Genomic DNA, 24,339 nt, shown 5'->3' with positions numbered 1-24,339 from the left:
AGACATACACGTCATGGATATAAAGGTTTTATGAATACTTTATGAATGTTACATACCATCATCGTAAAGTTTTACCAACAAGACAAACACATGTCCAACAACCATCTGAAAGATGTCCTGCACCTAGACCACAGCAAATAAGACAAGCACATCTAGCCTGGTCCAAGATCTGTTTGTGTTGTGCATGTCAATGACCATAGGAGCTGGCAAGACAGCACAAACATATCTGGGACCAGGCTAAATCAAATCTATATAACCGTCTCAAACAGCACTGGGCCAACACGGACTCCTGAACTGACTCCTAACTTGAGATCCTTATGTTAACTCGGATTTAGGTGTAACGTTCCCATTCTCCCATTGACAACAAAGCATGGCTTACAGTTTTCTTTTTTTTTCTTTTTTTTTTACAATTGCTAACAAGCGTTTACCTATACTTAAGGTACTTTTTATAAACTCTTAACACAATAACACACCTACATCACACAATTAGTCAAACAGTTCATTTTCTGCTAAAAACCAAATTTTGTTCATTAAATACCATCTCTACATTTCAAAATGATAAAAAACTTTCTCTACGTACACTAACTCTATCAAAACACGACAAACCCGACTCAATATCTAATCATTCTGTCAAAACACTAGCACATGTTTTCTATCCAAGAGGAGAATATAGTCAATCATAGCACAACGACTTTCAAAATACTAACGGTTGATGGCATTACAAAAACTGCAATGCTTTTCATGTTTCAGAACCTGCATACAATAGACAATATGGAATCCATTGTTCTTTATAATTCAGTTTCCTTTTGCTGTAAACCACTCTACATTCTTTGGTTGAGTGTCAATTGTGTGCATTTTTGGCAACATACTATCTAAAAGTGAATGAGTCATCTTTATTTTATAGAATGTACAATAGAAAATAATAGCGACAGAATTGCTGCAGTCAAAGCTTTATTAGCAACATGAAATTGCTGCCAGTGATCAACAAAAAATCCAACATACATGGCCTGTGGTTCCAAATGTGTACAAATAAAACACAATTACAGTAAAAAAAGGCAGAGAAGGGAAAAAAACACTAAAATGCACAGTCCCGTTCTAATCTATACGATCATCAGCATTTGGCCACATGTTCTTGTCCACATCACATCTTACGTCGTCTCTCGCTATGCACCGTGGATAGAAACGCCTGGCATGCCTTATCCACCCCTGGCAGTCTTCAGCTGAGAGGTCTCTGCAGCCGGCATCCATTGCATCCAGGAGGGACATTTGGTCATGTGGCCGATGATCCTACACTTTCCACCTCCAGGCAGAAAATAATTCCTCTATGTGGTTGAGGAAAGGCGAGTAAGGGGGAGGAAAAGGGAAAGCATTCTTGGATGGGCTGCAAACCAGTTTGTGATTACATGTGAATGGTGGAATGCTACATTGTCCCATGCAATCACAAATGTCCTCATGTTTCCTCCCACCTGTTCCCTTTCTGCTTCTGGCACCAGTTGTTGGTGGAGGTCATCTAAAAACAAAAGAAAGCGCTCAGTGTTGTAGGGACCAATCTGGCATTTCTGCAGGGCCAAACCAGCACTCAAGATTGCAGCACACATTGTGATATTTGCTCCTTTCTCACCCGGCACATCAACGGTGGCCTTTTTCCCGATGACGTTTCTTCCCCTCCGACGTGTTTTTGTCAGGTTAAACCCTGCCTCATCTACATAAATGATTTCATGTGGGGTGTGATTAACCTCCAACTCCATGACTCTCTGAAAGAAATCAAACATAGTATGTGTCAATGCTTTTCAGTATGTCCTACTGTATGTACTGTAACCCATGTTAACATGTAGAGTAGCATAGTGTAAAACTCACTATAGAACAAGACATATTGGATAGACACCATACCTGGACGTATTGGTGCCGGAGTTCCTTGACCCGCTCACTGTTCCTTTCAAAAGGAACTGTGTACAACTGTTTCATTCCAACTCTGTGTTTGGTCAGAGTCCGAGCCAATGGTAGTCAGGCTGATGCTTTCCACATTGGGAAATACCAGCTTGTCCTCTACAATTCTGGTCTGAATTTCTCTCAGTTTTATTGCATTGTTAGCAATGACCAATCCTACAATGGCATGCTCTAGGTCTTCACTGAGGAGCTTTCCTCTTCCCCCAGAGGGAGGAAGACGTTGCGTCCTTTAGAGGAACAAAAATACAACATATGTATTGCATTGGGACTGCTGGCCTACAGTTACTGTGGGACATAGCAACAGTAATGATAAAACAAGCCTTTGTGAAATGCATTACTTACCTGTTGGTTTGTTGAAAATTCCAGATAGTGGAAGCCACGGTTGACCGTCTGAGATTATGCTGGACTCTTTCACCAGCCTCTCTCAGTGATAGACCATGGTATTAGGCTGGACTCTTTCACCAGCCTCTCTCAGTGATAGACCATGGTATTAGGCTGGACTCTTTCACCAGCCTCTCTCAGTGATAGACCATGGTATTAGGCTGGACTCTTTCACCAGCCTCTCTCAGTGATAGACCATGGTATTAGGCTGGACTCTTTCACCAGCCTCTCTCAGTGATAGACCATGGTATTAGGCTGGACTCTTTCACCAGCCTCTCTCAGTGATAGACCATGGTATTAGGCTGGACTCTTTCACCAGCCTCTCTCAGTGATAGACCATGGTATTAGGCTGGACTCTTTCACCAGTCTCTCTCAGTGATAGACCATGGTATTAGGCTGGACTCTTTCACCAGTCTCTCTCAGTGATAGACCATGGTATTAGGCTGAACTCTTTCACCAGCCTCTCTCAGTGACAGACCATGGTTAATCTCATGGTCTATGATGGTGGCTCTTATTTCATCAGTGACAACAGCTCTTACTCTCCTTTGAACACCACCACACATTCATACTCCTCTCCCCCTACCTCTCCTCTCCCTAGTTCTGGTCCAACTGCTCCTCTGCCTGGTCCAGCTACTCCTCTCCCTGGTTCAACTACACCTCTTCCTTGTCCATACATTATTTTTTCTCTCTCTGCTCCTCTGTGTTGTTCTGTATCCACATTGAACAAAATCAATCCAAAGAGTCCCCTTTTCACTGTGTATGTCCATGTAATTGAAAGAACTTCAACACCTGGCGATGTCTCCGATTGAGATTGGAATCAGCTGCAGTTGGTCTATTTTACACAACTTACAGTAAATCAGATATTTCCAATGTTTCAATGATCTGTTCATGAAAAAATGCTTAATAGCTGTTTCAACATAGCTTTTGAGCTGCTGTTGTTGCAGAAGTAGAGGCTTTATACTATATTTAAGGTTTCGAACATTAGGTCTTCATTTCTAGCATGCTGTGTGCAAGCATTTATAAATAAGACAAGAAAGAGCCATAATTTTGGTATTGGGTAAAGGGAACACTTAAACAACACATCCTAGATCTGAATGAAAGAAATAATCTTATTAAATACTTTTTTCTTTACATAGTTGAATGTGCTGACAACAAAATCACACAAAAATAATCAATGGAAATCCAATTTATCAACCCATGGAGGTCTGGATTTGGAGTCACACTCAAAATTAAAGTGGAAAACCACACTACAGGCTGATCCTACTTTGATGTAATGTCCTTAAAACAAGTCAAAATGAGGCTCAGTAGTGTGTGTGGCCTCCACGTGCCTGTATGACCTCCCTACAACGCCTGGGCATGCTCCTGATGAGGTGGCAGATGGTCTCCTGAAGAATCTCCTCCCAGACCTGGACTAAAGCATCCGCCAACTCCTGGACAGTCTGTGGTGCAGTCTGTTGGTGGATGGAGCGAGACATGATGTCCCAGATGTGCTCAATTGGATTGAGGTCTGGGGAACGGGCGGGCCAGTCCATAGCATCAATGCCTTCCTCTTGCAGGAACTGCTGACACACTCCAGCCACATGAGGTCTAGCATTGTCTTGCATTAGGAGGAACCCAGGGCCAACCGCACCAGCATATGGTCTCACAAGGGGTCTGAGGATCTCATCTCGGTACCTAATGGCAGTCAGGCTACCTCGGCGAGCACATGGAGGGCTGTGCGGCCCCCCAAAGAAATGCCACCCCACACCATGACTGACCCACCGCCAAACCGGTCATGCTGGAGGATGTTGCAGGCAGCAGAACGTTCTCCACGGCGTCTCCAGACTCTGTCACGTGCTCAGTGTGAACCTGCTTTCATCTGTGAAGAGCACAGGGCGCCAGTGGCGAATTTGCCAATCTTGGTGTTCTCTGGCAAATGCCAAACGTCCTGCACGGTGTTGGGCTGTAAGCACAACCCCCACCTGTGGACGTCAGGCCCTCATACCACCCTCATGGAGTCTGTTTCTGACCATTTGAGCAGACACATGCACATTTGTGGCCTGCTGGAGGTCATTTTGCAGGGCTCTGGCAGTGCTTCTCCTGCTCCTCCTTGCACAAAGGCGGAGGTAGCGGTCCTGCTGCTGGGTTGTTGCCCTCCTACGGCCTTCTCCACGTCTCCTGATGTACTGGCCTGTCTCCTGGTAGCGCCTCCATGCTCTGGACACTACGCTGACAGACACAGCAAGCCTTCTTGCCACAGCTCGCATTGATGTGCCATCCTGGATGAGCTGCACTACCTGAGCCACTTGTGTGGGTTGTAGACTCCGTCTCATGCTACCACTAGAGTGAAAGCACCGACAGCATTCAAAAGTGACCAAAACATCAGCCAGGAAGCATAGGAACTGAGAAGTGGTCTGCGGTCCCCACCTGCAGAAACACTCCTTTATTGGGGGTGTCTTGCTAATTGCCTATAATTTCCACCTGTTGTCTATTCCATTTGCACAACAGCATGTGAAATATATTTTCAATCAGTGTTGCTTCCTAAGTGGACAGTTTGATTTCACAGAAGTGTGATTGACTTGAAGTTACATTGTGTTGTTTAATAAGTGTTCGCTTTATTTTTTTGAGCAGTGTATAAGCATTTTAGAAACCTGTTAATTGACTGCATATTCTGTGAAAACAACATGGATTGTGTTAATGGGATGGTCCACAACAGATGGATGTTGTGCTAATTGTGTTTAGAGTTTTGAAAGTGTGACTACAGATTGGACAAAAGGATGTTAGCGATTGTAAAAAACTGTCATATATGTGAAAGTTTGAATTACATACACACACCTCAGGAAAAGTTGGAATTCAGACCTGTTTGAAAACTCTATTTAAACATGTATCCCTACACCTGAAATGGATGTTGAAAAAAAAGAATACAATTATTCAAGACATTATCCATCTGTGCCTTACTTTTCTTATATGTATACCATGTTGAAGCATTGGAAAACATGAATCACAAGTTAACAACACGATCCTCCTCAACAGACAGCAGCAGATACAAAATGATGCCTACATCTGCATATTAATAATATGATTAGCTTCTCCTCCCATATGATTAACAACCTAGCCATTCATCACACACACACAGGTATAAATGACATTCTCTTAAATCACTCTACTTATGCGCTGGCATCGTAGAGGTCCAGTAATGTGTATGATAGATCACTTCAGAGTGAAGATAACTGTATATACTGAGGTCCAGCACTTAATACACACAGCATCTTTTATAAGGGATCTTTCACTGTAAAAAGATAAAACTCCCTTTGAAGTGTACCGTGACTTTTAACCCTATCACAACAGGTGTTCCTAAGATGTTGCAGAGTGCTGTAACTTTGCTTCTAGGTGATTCTATGTTAGGTGTTTGTGTGTTGATTCTATGATAGGTGTTGTGTGTTAATTATATGGTAGGTGTTAATTGCAGCCAGGTCACCTGTGATACAAGTCAGTATTCGACGTCCAGCCATGTCTGAGGATGTCTGGAGACGAGTTGGAAACTGTCCACTAGGGGCCACAGCGAGCGCTGTTACCTTTAAGTAGGTTTCGGTTTTGTTAGGATGTTGTGGACGGGGATGGAGGATGGGCAAGCATCTTGCCGAACATTGCATGTTTGAATCCAGCGATAGAAAGTCGTTTTTGAGGTTTTTGTTTTATAACCTTTTCATGCGTGAGATCCAAATATCTCTAACGGTCGCCCCCAGCGTCAGTTGATTTATGCACATGATGTCAGAATGCACTGAAATGTGATTGTTACGCAACAGGACAGTTAACATGCGCTGCTTGCTAATTATCAATAGGCTACAGTATGTTTCAACTTGTCAATTTCTAATTATTTTCTAACAAGTTTTATTTTCTAACAACAGAATTGAGGTGTGTGCTGCCTCCTCATTAATTCACATAGAAGTAGCCCATATCACTGTTGCAGACAATTTATGTTTGAGGCTTTACTGAGCCAGACCAACTTCTCTCTTCGAGGAGAGCCCAAGCACTTCCCCAGTGTTTCCGCATATCAAGTATGGAGACATTTGCGCAGTCTTGCACATTTTCTGGCTGGCGCTTGCATTGCCTTCATTGTTGTTTTCCTTACAAATAATAACTTTGGACATGTGTGCGTTCCTATCAAAGTAAGTGCCTTATTTTCTGTATATAGTGTTGTCATTTCTACTGTAGGATACAGTATGTATGTATGGAGAATAATGTATTTACAGTTTTATTCACATGTTTTCAAGTACTGGTGACAAATAATGCATTCCGATTATCGCATAGATTGTAATGGACACCTATGATGCGTGTAAAATCATTTCTTGAAGGTTGTACTGATTATGATGGGCTAATGCTTAGCTATTTGCTAGCTATGTGTGGCGCCATGTTTGTTGACATTATACACTGCATTCTGGGTGTAACGTAAAAATCTGTCAGACCAAAGATATTGTAATGAAGTGAAGGAATGGTTCCCTCATCTTTAGAGTAAACTCCTGAAAGTGAATAAAGGGAGGTGAATGTTCGTAGATGACACACCCCCTTCATCATGCATAGTGCAAACAGACCCAAATCCATATCATCTCCTCTTCTAATATCTTTGGTTGACGTGAAAAACAAACATGGTGGCGTGCAAAAACTACCCATCGTCGGATTGTTTTACTCAATTATTTGTATCAATGGTGAGCTCACCCGTGATGTGATGAATTGTAAATAGTAATTGCTATTAGCTAATTCATATTGTGGTTTGTGTCAGCAAAAGAGTTAGCTAAATATGACCGCTTGAGTTACATCAATCTTTCATCAGTTAGCGCTAGGACTAATGTAGCCCACATTTTCTGAGTTTGGATGTTTCTGCTATGCTCTCGCTACTTCTGTGAATGTCTGAACATTGCATCCAAAAATAAACTGGTCACATTCAGGACATAACTTTGTAAGGACTGTGTTTGTGCAAAATGCTTTTGTGAAATAACAGTGTGGCCAGCTCAAACGCTGACTGTTGTGTCAATGAAAACTGGACGTTCTAAATAAGCCTTACTAATCACACCGGTTTGAGCGTACGCTGCAGGGACCACTGTAGAATGATCACACCCGTTTGTTGGTACGTGTCAAAGGGTTAAGCCTATCTCAAACCCTAACCCTTACCTTAACCATTCACAGTTAACCTCAGGATTTCAGAGTTAATGCCTGAACTTAACTCTAACCTTAAATGTTCAGAGTTAATGCCTAAACTTAACTCTAACCTTAAACACTTACAAATGTGACGTTTGCGAAACATGGATGAATGTCTAATTCTGATGTGACACTGAGAGCTAGTTGCTTAATTGTATAGTAGGTGTTGTGTGTTCGTTCTATGGTAGGTGTTGTGTGTTCATTCTATGGTAGGTGTTGTGTGTTCATTCTATGGTAGGTGTTGTGTGTTCATTCTATGGTAGGTGTTGTGTGTTCATTCTATGGTAGGTGTTGTGTGTTCATCTGACACATCCGATGAAGGTCAGCTGATTCCTGGAAAGAGCTAAAAGCAGGTGAAAGCAGAGGACCGAGAGAAAGAGAGAGGGAGAGAGACAGAGGGAGGGAGAACGAGAAAGAGAGAGGGAGAGAAAGGGGGGAGAGAGAAAGAGAGGGAGAGAAAGGTAGAGAGAGAAAAAGGGCGGGAGAGAGAAAGAGAGAGAGACAGAGGGAGGGAGAACGATAAAGAGAGACTAAGGGTTAGTTTGTATTAGTGTGTGTGTGTGTGTGTGTGTGTGTGTGAGTACATGCATGTTTGCGGGGTACCTTCTCCAGTAGCTGGCGGAGCTGTCTTCCCTTGGCATCTCTGGAGCAGAGGTTCTGTTCAGGTGCCACCACCGTGCAGATACACCGACCATCGGCATCCTGGGCAGAGCTGTACACCTGCCAACCCTCCTTAGGCCCAATTGTCTACACTCACGCACACACACGCGCACACGCACACACAGAAAAATATTGGTGAAGGGAATCCTTGATCTGGGTAAAAGCCGTTGGACGACAGACAACATTTTTCAATGTGAGCTGGTAGCTAGATTATCATATAGCTAGTGATAGAAAGCAGTGGTTCCAACCAGGGGTACAAGGACTCCTGGGGGGGACTTGGCCTATCCACAGATGGTACTTGAGAAGACTCATGAGACCCTAGGCTTACTGGCAAAATGCACATGAGCGGGGACTTCAGGGGTACTCCAGACAGAACCCACTGATATAAAGAACCCACTGTATAGATATATACAGTACCATTCAAAAGTTTGGACACACCTACTCATTCAAGGGATTTTCTTTATTTTTACTATTTTCTACATTGTAGAATAATAGTGAAGACATCACAACTATGAAATAACACATTTGTAGAATCATGTAGTACGCAAATTAGTGTTAAACAAATCAAAATATATTTAAGATTTAAGATTTTTCAATGTAGCCACCCTTTGCCTTGATGACAGCTTTGCACACTATTGGCATTCTCTGAACCAGCTTCATGAGGTAGTCACCTGGAATGCATTTCAATGAACAGGTGTGCCTTATTAAAAGTTAATTTGTGGAATTTCTTTCATTCTTAATGCGTTTCAGCCAATCAGTTGTGTTGTGACAAGGTAGGGGTGGTATACAGAAGATAGCCCTATTTGGTAAAAGACCAAGTCCATATTATGGCAAGAACAGCTCAAATAAGCAAAGAGAAATGACAGTCCATCATTACTTGAAGACATGAAGGTCAGTCAATGCGGAAAATTTTAACTGCAGTCGCAAAAACCATCAAGCGCTATGATGAAACTGGCTCTGATGAGGACCGCCACAGGAAAGGAAGACCCACAGTCACCTCTGCTGCAGAGGATAAGATCATTAGAGTTACCAGCATCAGAAATTGCAGCCCAAATAAATGCTTCACAGAGTTCAAGGAACAGACACATCTCAACATCAACTGTTCAGAGGAGACTGCGTGGATCAGGCCTTTTATTGTAGAATTGCTGCAAAGAAACCACTACTAAAGAACACCAATGAGAAGAAGAGACTTGCTTGGTCCAAGAAACATGAGCAATAGATATTAGACCGGTGGAAATCTGTCCAAATTTGAGATTTTGGGTTTCAACCGCCGTGTCTTTGTGAGATGCAGAGTAGGTGAACGGATGATCTCCGCATATGTGGTTCCCACCGTGAGGACTTGAAGAGGAGGTGTGATGGTGTGGGGGTGCTTTGCTGGTGTCACTTTCTGTGATTTATTTAGAATTTAAGGCACACTTAACCAGCATGGCTACCACAGCATTCTGCAGTGATACACCATCCCATCTGGTTTGCGCTTAGTGGGACTATAATTTGTTTTTCAACAGGACAATGACCCAACACACCAACAGGCTGTGTAAGGGCTATTTGACCAAGAAGGAGAGTGATGGAGAGCTGCATCAGATGATCTGGCCTCCACAATCACCCGACCTCAAACCAATTGAGATGGTATGATATGAGTTGGACTGCAGAGAAAAGGAAAAGCAGCCAACAAGTGTTTAGCATATGTGGGAACTCCTTCAAGGCTGTTGGTAAAGCATTCCAGGTGAAGCTGGTTGAGAGAATGCCAAGAGTGTGCAAAGCTGTCAAAGCAAAGGGTGGCTACTTTGAAGAATCTAAAATAACATATATTTTCATTTGTTTAACACTTTTTTGGTTACTACATGATTCCATATGTGTTATTTCATAGTTGTGATGTCATCACTATTATTATAAAATGTAGAAAATAGTACAAATGAAGAAAAACCCTTGAATGAGTAGGTGGATCCAAACTTTTGAATGGTCTGTATATCTTCCGCAAAATAGGAAATATAAGTCATGCTCATGCCATGTACAACCAACAGCAACTAAGGACATTGGACAAGGCCACTCTATATTAAAACAAGTTCTTTCTGCCTCTGTAACCAGAGCCTTGAATACAGCCAATCACACCGCTACGTTTTATTTTTCTCCATTCCTTTAAAAGTGCAACTCTCTGATGACCTTCCCATTCAAGGCTGAACTATAAACTCATATTTATGTTGCTGTTTCACTTCAGAGAGAGAGAGAGAGATAGAAAGAGAGAGAGCCAGGAAGAGAGAAAATGAAAGGGAGAGAGATGGAGAGTCGAACATGAGTGACCCGTTTCAAAAACTTGGCGTATGCCACACGTCACTACTTCACAGGAGAGGCATTTTAACTTGTTGTTGCAGAAATGCCTTCTGGAACATGTGAACTTTCATGTGCCTTAATAACAAACTTGTATGCCATCTGTACATACAAAGAAAATTATGACCCTAGTTGGTTTATCCATGGAAAAATACAAGTACCTTCCCGCTAGCTATGATTGGCTGAGATAATGGATGGGCTGGACATGCCGAGAGATGAGTTCGGATTGGTCTGCCGTGTAGCATGCTTCTCTCTATAAAATGAGTGTGGATAATCCTTTCTACCACTGCTTTTTTAAAAAGATATCATGAAGAACTTTGCTTCTAATCTCAACGTTGCTGCGCTGAAGTTAATAGCGCTATTGACAAAGCTTAGTGGGAAAAAGTTGTGATGGACTACTTTCTGGAGGATGATCCTGCAATGCTGATTCTCTGAAAATGAATCAGACAATTATGAAATCCTTGATTTAGGTAAAAAAAAAATGTAACCAGACATTGTAGGGTCTTCAGATGTAAACGGTGGAGAAGAAATGGTGTCGTTGTCACGGAAGAAGTTGACAGAGTTTCAAAATCAGTGGAATGCCCAGTGGAAGTAGAGAGATGATTGTCAAAAGCGGAGAGAGTCCAAAAGGAGAACACAGAAAGAAGGCTGTTGTATAAAACACCTGTCTCTGGATTACATCTTTATATTAAGGGCAACCATGGCATCCATGACAGAGAGGGAGAAGCGTTCATCCATGTATACAGGTAAGAGTCCAGCTACATTTTCAGGTATTATACATTTATAATTTAGACAGAAAGTAGTTTTCATTGCAAGTTAAAAAGTGTACTGTTAGCTAGCTAGCTAAAGTTAGCTGGCTGGCTCGCTAGCGAACGTTATGTTTATGATCTGTGTTGTAATATTATTAGTATCTCAGGAAGTCATGTGCATTGCAGTTATAGCCTAATGTTAGTTAGCTAGTTAACATAAAACCTAGTTGGTTAGCTTTAGCTACCTGCAGATTCATGTATGGGTGTATTGCCACGTTCAAAACAACTGGGAACTATGAAAAATACGAGGTCAAATCATGACGTCAGTGATTTTCAGGTCGGAGAGTCAGAGCACTAGAAAGAGGCCCATGTTCCCGAGTTGGAATTCCGAGTAGGATGACCGTTGAAATCGATTTTTCCCAGTCGGAGCTGTTTTTTTTTCTGAGTTCCAAGTTGTTTTGAACACACTGAAGTCGGAAGTTGGAGATTTCCTAGTTCCCAGTTGTTTTGAATGTGGCATTAGAGTTGGGATTATGGTTCATTGTTTAGATAGCTAGCTAAATGTCTAAACAAAAGACTCCATTATGCAAGTAGCCATTTCACTGTGCTGTTTACACCTTCTGTATCCTGTGCATGTGACAAATCAACTTAGATTTCATTTGATATCGTGTGTGTTTACCAGAGACGGTAATGTGAAGAACAACATGAGCTGCACCAAAATCAGATTAGGATATAGGCCAAGGACTAAATACAGTTTATTTTTATTACTATCTTTTGCTACTACTTTACAATTTTTAGTCTTGATTGTTAATCTTTGGTTGTTTACTACACTGTGAATCCTTAAAGAGATGGGTGGGGCAAAGACTTCAGAGGGGGTGAATGATGCTTGATGGGTGTATACTAAAAACATTCACGGGCCATTTTCTCAAAAGTGGGGTTACAAGTTCATTAACTTTCAAAGCAGAATTACCTTCCCATTGCTCCTCAACTGCAGTGTATGATATATACTTTTCTAGCTCTGAGTCTCTGCTTTTATCCGATGTAAAAAACACAATTTCAAATTTCACCACATGAGATGTGTGGTGAGAGCGAAGGTAAGGGAGAGAGGGGTTAAAGAGAGAGAGAGAGAGAGAGAGAAAATGGAGAGAGTGTCAAACATGAGATGTGTGGTGAGAACTAATGTGAGAGAGGGGGTTAAAGAGAAATAGAGAGAGAGAGAGAGAGAGAGAGAGAGAGAGAGAGAGAGAGAGAGAGAGCGAGAGAGATAGCGAGAGAGAGAGCGAGAGAGAGAGGGGGGAGAGAAATACACAACCACAGATGCTTGTGCAGGGAGTAAAACAGTGCTGGTCCACTGGGGATGGCTCTATGGCTCCACTGAATGGTATTTTGTAAGAATGATTAATGACCAGCCTTTGGAGTGCATCTCTGTGTGAAACCAATGTAGCCTTGTAGCAGATGCTTCTCTATCTAACTTACAGAGACCTAGAACCATAGGTCCTAATCCCCAACACTCGGAAGAGAAAGAGACAGCGATACAGGGGCCGACGTGCGGGTACCCTGATGAAACTACGGAGTAGCTAATCCACCTCTACTACCTGTTCTATTGGTGAATGTACAATCACTGGAGAACAAACTGGACGAGCTCCGTTCGAAACTATCCCATCAATGGGACCTGGAGAACTGTGATATCCTATGTTTCTCGGAAACTTGGCTGAACAAGGACATGGATAATATTCTAGCTGTTTTTTCTGTGCATTGGAAGGACAGAATGGCAGCGTCGGGTAAGCTCAAGGGGGTGGTGTGTGTCTCTTTGTTAACAACAGCTGGTTCGCGATCTCCAATATTAAGGAAGTCTCGAGGTTCTGCTCGTCTGAGATAGAATACCTCATAATAAGCTGTAGACCAAACTATTTACCAAGTGAGTTTTCATCCATATTTTTCGTAGCTGTCTATTTACCACGACAAACCGATGCTGGCACTATGACCACACACAACAAACTGTATAGGGCCATACGCTAACAAGAAAATGTTAATGCAGGAAAACTGAAATCCATTTTATCTAATTTCTACCAACTTGTCACCTGTGAGAAAACTCTAGATCACCTTTACTCCACACAGAGAGATGCATACAAAGTTCTCCCTCGCCCTCCATTTGGTAAATTTTACCATAACTCTATCCTACTGATTCCTGCTTACAAGCAAAAACTCAAACAGGAAGTACCAGTGATGGGCTCTATACAAAAGTGATCAGATGAAGCGGATGCAAAGCTATCGGAATGTTTCGCTAGCACAGACTGGAATATGTTCTGGGACTCATCCGATGGCATTGAAGAGTTTACCACATCAGTCACTGGATTCATTAATAAGTGACAACGTCATCCCCACAGTGACTGTACTACATATCCCAACCAGAAGCCATGGATTACAGGCAACATCCGCACTGACCTAAAGGCTAGAGATGCCCAGTGACGTGAGCCTACAAGACAAGCTAAATGCCCTCTATGCTCCCCTCGTGGCAAGCAACACTGAACCATGCGTGAGAGCACCAGCTTTTCCGGTCGGCTATGTGATTATGCTCTCCATAGCTGACGTGAGTAAGACCTTTAAACTGGTTAACATTCACAAGGCCCCAGGGCATGCGTTGTCCAGCTGGCAAGTGCCTTCACTGACATTTTCAACCTCTCCCTGACCCAGTCTGTCATACCTACATGTTTCAAGCAGACCACCATAGTCCCTGTGCCCAAGAACACCTAGGTAACCTGTCTAAATGACTATCGCCCCGTAGCACTCAGTTCTGTAGCGAAGAAATGGTTTGAAAGGTTGGTCATGGCTCACAACACCACCAAACACCCCAGACACCCTGGACCCACTCCAATTCGCATACCGCCCCAACAGATCCACAGAGGACGCAATATCTATTCCACTCCACACTGCCCTTTCCCACTTGGACAAAAGGAACACCTACGTGAGAATGCTGTTCATTGAATACAGCTCAGCGTTCAACACCATTGAACCCTCCAAGCTCATCACTAAGCTATGGACCCTGGGACTAAACACCTCCCTCTGCAACTGGATACCCCAGGTGGTGAGAGTAGCCAACAACACATCTGCCATGCTGACCCTCAACACGGGGGCCTCTCAGGAGTGAGTGCTTAGTCCCCTCCTGTACTCCCTGTTCACCCATGACTGCATGGCCATCATTAAGTTTGCCAAAGACACAACGTTGGTAGGCCTGATCACCGACGATGAGAACACCTATGGAAGGAGGTCAGAGACCTGGCAGTGTGGTGCCAGGACAACAACCTCTCAACGTCAGCAAGACAAAGCAGCTGATCATGGACAACATTAAATGGAGGGCAGAGCATGCCTCCATTCACATCGATGGGGCTGTAGTTTAGCGGGTCAAAAGCTTCAAGTTCCTCGGTGTCCAAATCACTAATGATCTATCATGGTCCAAACACACCAACACAGAGTTCAACAGGGCACAACAATGCATCTTCCTCCTCGGGAGGCTGTGAAAGTCACCCTCTTTGCACTTTTTTTAATAATCACATCTGCTGCGGCTACTGTTTATTATCTGTTACTTTATTCCTAGTTATATGTACATACACTACATGACCAAAATTATGTGGACACCTGCTCTTCGAATATCTTATTCCAAAATCATGGACATTAATATGGAGTTGGTCCCCACTTTGCTGCTATAACAGCCTCCTCTCTTCTGGGAAGGCTTTCCACTAGATGTTGGAACATTGCTGCAGGGACTTGCTTCCATTCAGCCACAAGAGCATTAGTGAAGTCGGGCACTGATGTTGGGCGATTAGGCCTGGCTCACAGTCAGTGTTCCAATTCATCCCAAAGGTGTTCCACGGGGTTGAGGTCCCGGTGCAGGCCAGTCAAGTCCTTCCACACCAATCTCGACAAACCATTTCTGTATGGACCTCACTTTGTGCACGGGGACATTGTCATGCTGGAACAGGAAACGGCCTTCCCCAAACTGCTGCCACAAAGTTAGAAGTACAGAATCGTCTGGAATGTCATTGTATGCTGTAGCGTTAAGATTTCCCTTCACTAAGCCATGAAAAGGCAGCGTTGTCCTGGCATTCGCCAAACCCAGATTCGTCCATCGGACTGCCAGATGGTGAAGCGTGATTCATTAATCCAGAGAACGCTTTTCCACTGCTCCAGAGTCTAATGGCGGCGAGCTTTACACCACTACAGCCGACGTTTGGCATTGCGCATGGTGGTCTTAGGCTTGTGCGCGGCTGCTTGGCCATGGAAACCCATTGTATGAAGCTCCTGACGAACTGACATTGCTTCCAGAGGCAGTTTGGAACTCGGTAGTGAGTGTCTCAACCGAGGAAGGACGATTTTTAAGCTCTACGCGCTTCAGCACTCGCCGGTCCAGTTCTGTGAGCTTGTGTGTCCTACCACTTCGTGGCTGAGCCGTTGTTGCACCTAGACGTTTCCACTTTACAATAACAGCACTTACAGTTGACCAGGGAAGCTCTAACAGGGCATAAATCTGACGAACTGACTTGTTGGAAAGGTGGCATCCTATGACGGTGCCACTTTAAAAGTCGATGAGTTCTTCAGTAAGGCCATTCTACTGCCAATGTCTGTCTATGGAGATTGCATGGCTGTGTGCTCGAATTTATACACCTGTCAGCAACGGGTGTGGATGAAATAGAAAAATCCACTCATTTGAAGGGGTGTCCACATACTTTGTATTTATAGTGTTTATACCTCAATTACCTCATACTCCTGCACATGGACTCGGTACTGGTACCCCTAGTTATCATTACTCATTGTGTATCTATTATTACTTTATTATTACGTGTTTTACATTTATATTATTTCTCTATTTTCTTCTCTCTACATTGTTGGGAAGGACCCGTAAGTAAGCATTTCAGAGTTAGTCCACACCTGTTGTTTACGAAGCATGTGACAAATAAACATTGTATTAGATTGTACTGTGTATTGGCTGGACAGGTACTGTACACTGTACTGTAGTGTGTATGTGAGACAGAAATGTTGCTATTAATGTTTTGTAATCCTCTGTGCATGAAACGTATGTGAACTCTGTCCCATAACCGTGTTACTTTGATGTACAGTTTGAATGGAGCTTTACTATGCAAGATGAGTCCTGTAGCAGAGCCAACTTCAACACCTAACCGCCCGCAGCAGGGTAAAAACAAATGCACAGACAGTTGATAGTGAGGTTGAGATCTATTCAGTTAGAGTTGTAGTGGTCTGAAGTTAACCCTGGGATGCAACCGAGATAAAATGACTGAACACACACACACACACACACACACACACACACGTTCATCCACACCCACACATGCACACACACACAGATGTCTGATATTGGGACTGATTGCATCACACACACCGTATGACAAATTAAACTAGCTCTGGCCTATCAGTATAAAGGATGTTGAACAAACAAGCCAACAAAATAGCCCACATCGCTATTCATTTACATTAAATCGATCAAACTGTCTCTATAAAACCTATGAGATATTGGGAGCAACTGAAGTGGAATGCACATGTCTGTCTTGGAATTGATGATCATACTCCTGAAACGAGTTAACATTTCTGGTCTAATGGTGGATAAGATGAAGTCGGAGTTGCTGTGTGTGTGTGGTGTGTGGTGTGTGTGTGTGTGTGTGGTGTGTGGTGTGTGGTGTGTGTGTGTGTGTGTGTGTGTGTGTGTGTGTGTGTGTGTGTGTGTGTGTGTGTGGTGTGTGTGTGTGAGTGAGTGTATATATATGTGTGTGCCTCCACAGATCTCCATAACAAGATAGAGACAGACATTTAAGTCAGCCATGGTTCAAAATGACAAATGGCAACCTGCAAACATAACAACAACAACCAGTGTAGCACTGCGAACATGAGAGATATACAGGGAAGAGAGACGTTAAGGAGGCTTTGATTCATGACTGATTGGTGTTGGTGCTGACGGGGAAGAAGGTGTGTGAGTCAGCGAGAGAGAGAGAGAGAGAGAGAGAGAGAGAGAGAGAGAGAGAGAGAGAGAGAGAGAGAGAGAGAGAGAGAGAGAGAGAGAGAGAGAGAGAGAGAGAGAGAAATAAATGGAGACAGAGAAAAAGAAAGAGAAAGAGAGAGAAAGAGAGAGAAATATATGGAGAGAGAAAGAAGAGAGAAAGAGAGAAATATATGGATATATGGAGAGAGAGAAATAGAGAGAAATATATGGAGAAAGAAAGAAGAGAGAAAGAGAGAAATATATGGAGAGAGAAAGAAGAGAGAAAGAGAAATATATGGAGAGAGAGAAGTATGAGAGAGAAAGAGAGAGAGAAAGAAAAAGAGAGAGAGAAAAATATATGGAGAGAGAAAGAGGAGAGAAAGAAAGATAGAGAGAGAGAAAGATACATATATGAGAGAGAGAAAAAGAGTGAAAAATATATGCAGAGAAAGAAAGAGAGAGATACATATATGGAAAGAGGGAAAGAAAGAGAGAGAATGAGAAAAATATATGGAGAGAGAATAAAATGGAGAGAGAAAGAGAAAAAAAGAGAGAAATATATATATATATAGAGAGAGAGAGAGAGAGAGAGAGAGAGAGAGTGCACAAGAGATACTGCAGCACACGGTCTCAAACATTCTTCCACGGACATCCTCTTTTTACTCCACCTCATTATCTTTCACACACTCACATCTTCCTGCTGTGAATGTACTGCAATGGATCACTTAGACGAAACAGCCAGCCACAGTGTTTGTCTTAATCACAACGAATGGAAGATAATGAGCGAGCGATCAAATATGATCTCTTAGTTTGAAGGCTTGGAGGTTGTCCTTATGGCTTGGCTAACATTACTTGTTATCATGTTGATATGTGTTATTCTCTGAACGCGGTGCGCTCTGTGCAGTACACCAGAGGTCTCATTGTTCGCACCATTGTAATGTTTGTTTAAAGTGTGAATTGAACCCGTAAGGGATGGGTCGCCAATAAGGTGATTTGACTTTAAAATAAAAGATTCATTCATTCATTCATTCATACAGGCTCATTATGTGGTTCTGATTATGAGGGCTGGTTTATGTAAAGTGAAAGAATGTATTATCAAGATTTGCTGCATCCATGGTGTTACAAGCAAGATAATCAATAAAAGGACTGAAATTGACTAATGGTATTAACACTCTGGAGTGATACATTACGACGTGGAGACATTTTCCTATCCTATTACCTCGTTCAACTATGTACTGACCTTGTCTGCATGGATTAGCATTTTGCATAAATAGGTACAGTACAGTACATTTAGACAGCACACATACAGACGTTCAACCTACGTACACCTTCCGGAAACAATCAACTAACATTTAGTGGCATTTAATGACGATGGAAACAAGAAAGACAAAAGAGTACTTCTAACTGATATTGAGTGATAGCTATTGACAAGCCTGCCACATAATTATCTTGCTTGCTGTTACTGCACAGTGGAAGTCTACTGAGACCAAAACTTTTAATCTATTCTTCTCTGTTATTATAGGCCGTGGGTAGTGTGCAGTGATATGTGTCTGATATGTGGACTGTCTGCATCACCCCTCAGGGCCACAATTACTGTAATTAATAATGGAAGGAGAGACGGAGGAGAGAAGAGAGGGAGAGCTATGCCTAGCGATAGCCTGACAGTGGGGGTGTGGAAGAAAAGAGACATAAGATAGCTATGTCGGTGGTGGGCTGAACACACTGCCTGTGTCCGTAATAATGTGATGACTGTTTGTGTCTGGAATTGTCCGTAGAGTCATAATCGCACAGATGTCGGTAAAGCTGCAATCTAAAGAAAGTCTTATGTCAAATGAAGTGACATTTTTAATTTAGAGAGTGATACCACTTCCTTGAATTGGATAATTTTCTCATATTTGTCAATGGACTGGAGTCTTTATCTATTTAATTGTGTGAGTAATACGGATAGTAATACGGATAGTAATACGGATAGTAATACGGATAGTAATATGGATAGTAATACAGATAGCTATAGTGGGAGACACTGAGGGGATACTACATGTCTTTCTTTGATCCCCTGCATTGCGTGATTTTTATTTTCAACAACAGCAACCCCACACACATCATCACACATCACCACACACATCATCACACACACACCACACACATCACCACACACATCACCACACACATCACCACACACATCACCACACACATCACCACACACATCACCACACACATCACCACACACATCATCACACACATCACCACACACATCATCACACACACACACATCACCACACACATCACCACACACATCACCACACACATCACCACACACATATCACACACACACATCATCACACACACACACATCACCACACACACATCATCACACACATCACCACACACATATCACACACACACACATCATCACACACACACACACATCACCACACACACATCACCACACACATCATCACACACATCACCACACACATCACCACACACATCATCACACACATCATCACACACATCAACACACACATCACCACACACATCACCACACACATCATCACACACATCACCACACACATCACCACACACATCATCACACACATCACCACACACATATCACACACACACATCATCACACACACACACATCACCACACACACATCATCACACACATCACCACACACACATCACCACACACACATCATCACACATACATCACCACACACACATCACCACACACATCATCATCATATACATCACCACACACATCATCACCACACACATATCACCACACAACCCCACACACATCATCACACACATATCATCACACACACATCACCACACACATCATCACACACATCATCACACACATATCATCACACACACATCACCACACACATCATCACACACATCATCACATACATCACCACACACATCATCACACACATCACCACACACATCACCACACACATCATCACACACATCACCCCACACATCACCACATACATCACCACACACATCAACACACACATCACCACATACATCACCACACACATCACCACACACATCACCACACACATCACCACACACATCACCACACACATCACCACACACATCATCACACACATCACCACACACATCACCCCACACATCACCACATACATCACCACACACATCAACACACACATCACCACATACATCACCACACACATCACCACATACATCACCACACACATCACCACACACATCACCACATACATCACCACACACATCACCACACACATCACCACATACATCACCACACACATCACCACACACATCACCACATACATCACCACACACATCACCACATACATCACCACACACATCACCACACACATCATCACACACATATCATCACACACATCACCACACACATCACCCCACACACATCACCACACACATCATCACACACATCAACACACACATCACCACACACACATCATCACACACATCATCACACACATCACCACACACATCACCCCACACACATCATCACACACATATCATCACACACATATCATCACACACATCACCACACACATCACCACACACATCACCCCACACACATCATCACACACATATCATCACACACATATCATCACACACACATATCATCACACACATCATCACACACATCACACACACCACCACACACACACACACATCACCACACACATCACCACACAACCCCACACACATCATCACACACACATCACCACACACATCATCACACACACCACACACACACACACACACACACATCACCACACACATCACCACACACATCATCACACACAACCCCACACACATCATCACACACTACAAAGACAGCAGTGATTAGGGCCAGTTGTCACATTGTCAAAAAGCATCACAGTGAAAGATGTTGGGTAAATTCCCAACTAGCTTGTCACTCTCATCTTGTTAGAACTCTAATATAGAGAGGGCTAAGAAATGGAGAAAGAGTAAACAACGCTAAGTGCATACCATCCCCAGTGTAACAAAATAATGCACTATTTTCTTTATTTCCGATTCAATACCTCTGAGCTTTGAAGACAAGGACCCAGCGAAAACGGACATGTATTATAACTAATGGTTGTGTTTACACTGTCGCCGCTGTGTTGCTGTGGGTTTGTTTTGTTTTTGTTGTCACATCGTTAGGCGTGTCATCTTTAATTCAGAAGAAAATGGAGAGCTGTAGTGCTGACTCACAGAGAGATAGGAGTGGGGGAGCAAGAGAGACAGAGGGGCAGAAACAGACCGACAGAAAGACATATACAGAGAGACAGAGAGACATGAGAAAGAGAGTGAGAGAGATGCATGTCAAGGGTTTTCATCCCTAAGGTGTGTGTATCCTGTCCTCTCTGTTCGACTGCATCCTCATCTCATATTCAGCTTGAATGAAAGTCTTTGCCATGCCAAGCCTACTGAACTGAACAATGAATATTTCATGTCTACGAGGGAACAGAAGATAATCCATTTTTTGGTGGAAAATATCACCATCTGTTGGCAAGTCTCTGTCCCTTCTTAGTTGCACATTCAATTTTCACATGAAATAATGTTCTCACATTGTGGTATAATGAAGGAACCCAATGTCATATCTAATAAATACATTCAAGGGACAAAACACAATCATCTGATCCTATCTACAGATTTATTGTACCAAGAGAGACATGTATGTCATTCAGCCTTACACCTAAATAAGCTGTATTCTAGTCTCAATAAATTGTGCAGCTAATAAGTCAATTAACATTTGAAAACAGAGACATACGGAGAGCCACTGACAGCTGTGTGTGTGTGTGTGTGTGTGTGTGTGTGTGTGTGTGTGTGTGTGTGTGTGTGTGTGTGTGTGCGCGCATATTAGCCCCCTTCAATCTTTAATCAAGTCCCATCACCCGCTATCGATATATCCTCCAGGTGGGTAATATCATTTGCAATCAAAACACAAATTCCCCAGCATCGTTTTAATCATGAATCTGCCAACCCTTATCAGCGACATTACAATTAGTTGCCTGGCGCACAATCAGAGGGGAATGAATATATTTAGGCCTATATTTCATTCTCTGTGGGTGTCGGGATCTACTTAGGCACACTGCGGGGTGCCATCTGATGGTGAAGATCATCACATTACCCTGGGTTGTTTAATCATGCTAGAGGTTTGGTTAAGAATGGCCTGTCTGTCACAAAATTGCCATCAAATGATTCAACTAGGCCTGCTGTAAATGGTGACATGTTTTTTTACTACTATACAGGCCCATATTAAAACGTGGCCCATGGTGCATATTTATGAAAACGTTTGTTTGAGTAAGGCTTATACGATACCTTAATTAATCTAGCCAAAGGTTAAGTGTCACTTGTATTAGGCTATCAATAAAATGCTAGTTTAATGGGAACATACATGTATGTATGGAGTAATACATTGACGTGTCTCAGTTGAAATTGAAATTGGTGCTCTAGAGATGCCGAAAATATTGATATTTTTCAATGAGATAGGGAATCGACATGAAATACAACTCACCGCCCGCGCCCCCTATTGACGAGGGAATGGTTTCAGCACCACGAAGTAGTGGACAGCTCCACACCGTTCCACACCTATCATCATCATACAGACAGCATCAGGCAAACACGTGCCCGAGAGAACAAGCGCGTTTCTTATTCGCCGGAAGTTTTAACAGAGATGATCCATGAAGGGGATAAACTGTCACTCTTTCACCTAAAATCCAAGACTTGAATACGCCCCATGGGGAATGGTGTGTGAAGGTTTAGATGCGACATAAAACAAGAAAACAGCTTCCATAGACTACACAGATTCACTATCAAAGCAAGTATTTGTTTACTAACAAAATGCTCTGGGAAAGGGAGGACAATACAGCAGCCTAACGTGGAATTCAAGGAAAGCTAGATACATAAACTGTGGCCGTTGATTGGTTTAGATGTAGCACACATAATGCATATACGCCTCAATTCTTGAGATGTATTTAAATACCGCAGTAAGCTTTTTTAATCACTGTAAAGTTTGTCTCCGGTGCGCTCCGATGCATAACATCATAAAGGGATGCACTGCTTCAGCCTACTGTTTTCTCCCAAACATTCAGGAGACTCAAATGCGAGTTATTCCATAATTCTCAATCACTCTAAAACAAAGACTTTCTCGACTTACTCATATTGTGAATGGTTTACATATTTGGAATATTTTCCGACACTGATTTGCAGGCAAAGCCAAAACAAATCGAATGCCATTAAACGCAGAATGCATAATTGAGGACATCAAATCATTTGGAACTGTTTTGATGTATTTTCTTTACCTCAATTACACAATGCTATGTTTAATACAGGTGCAATTATGAACAATACAGCAGATCCTGAAACACAGACACTGAAACATGCAAAGACCGCATGGCATTCCGAAAAATAATGAGGGAAACTCACCATTGACGGATATAATCCGAAGACCGTGATTGAAATCACCGGGTACAGGACACTAAATAGAGCACGCATTCTGTCTATCCGGAACAGTTACACTTTTCTCGCTTTATTCACGCACAGCCCTGGTTGCAGGAATGCGTCCGCGTCGCTGCCGTATTGGCTGTGCCCACCGCCGTTCAGAGCGCTCCAATGGAACAAGACGGATAGATCCGCGTTCATTCCCAACGCTCCGAGGACTCTTGTGTGAAGCAGAGCCAACGCGCCGGTCTGATCAACACACACCAGTGACACCACAGAGAAAAGTTTATGCCAGGGGACGAGACAGATGTACGAGGCTGCAGGGGAGTCGCGCAACGGATATGACATCAGTTGGTGTGTGTCCTGGGTGTTGGGAAGACATTTTTATTGATGTTGATCAGTGCCAAGACCTGCCACTCCCCACGCAGTGCCCGGAGAATAGGCAACAGATTAGAACAGGCAACAGTTACAAAACACACACCCTTCCTCTGTGATAGGCTAGTATGTGTTGGAGCTTTCACTACCAAAACATGACACCACTTGTAGCAAGAAAATATAACATGTGCGTTGACTGTTAATGATTACAGGTGCATAACAAACTGTATAGGATGGTATAAACCGTATTGAAATGAA

General features: G+C 42.8%; 1 protein-coding gene and 1 long non-coding RNA gene across 3 annotated transcripts in view; both read right to left on the bottom strand.

The window, feature by feature from the left end:
* olfm3a (olfactomedin 3a) overlaps window positions 1–24,155 on the bottom strand; it is a 31,784-nt gene extending 7,629 nt beyond the window's left edge. The window contains exons 1-2 of the mRNA XM_014157337.2: window positions 23,692–24,155; window positions 8,107–8,250 (exon numbers count right to left, since the gene is read on the bottom strand). Of these exons, the coding sequence (XP_014012812.1) occupies window positions 8,107–8,250; window positions 23,692–23,760 (213 nt within the window). The 5' untranslated portion in view covers window positions 23,761–24,155. The remainder of the gene's footprint in view (window positions 1–8,106; window positions 8,251–23,691) is intronic.
* On the bottom strand, window positions 15–2,422 carry LOC123728989 (uncharacterized). Of its 2 annotated transcripts, XR_006760687.1 has the most exons (3): window positions 1,891–2,422; window positions 1,622–1,754; window positions 15–1,510 (listed from the first exon to the last, which is right to left on the bottom strand). It is a non-coding gene; the product is annotated as an uncharacterized lncRNA (long non-coding RNA). The 2 variants fall into 2 exon arrangements; XR_006760686.1 differs by having other exon boundaries at window positions 1,622–2,422.
* Window positions 24,156–24,339: the final 184 nt, after the last annotated feature.

The sequence above is a fragment of the Salmo salar genome, chromosome ssa19, assembly GCF_905237065.1.
Source record: "Salmo salar chromosome ssa19, Ssal_v3.1, whole genome shotgun sequence".
In the NCBI taxonomy this organism is placed as follows: Eukaryota; Metazoa; Chordata; class Actinopteri; order Salmoniformes; family Salmonidae; genus Salmo; species Salmo salar.
Note: the sequence above shows the minus strand (reverse complement) of the source record. Positions and strands in the feature narration are given on the sequence as shown.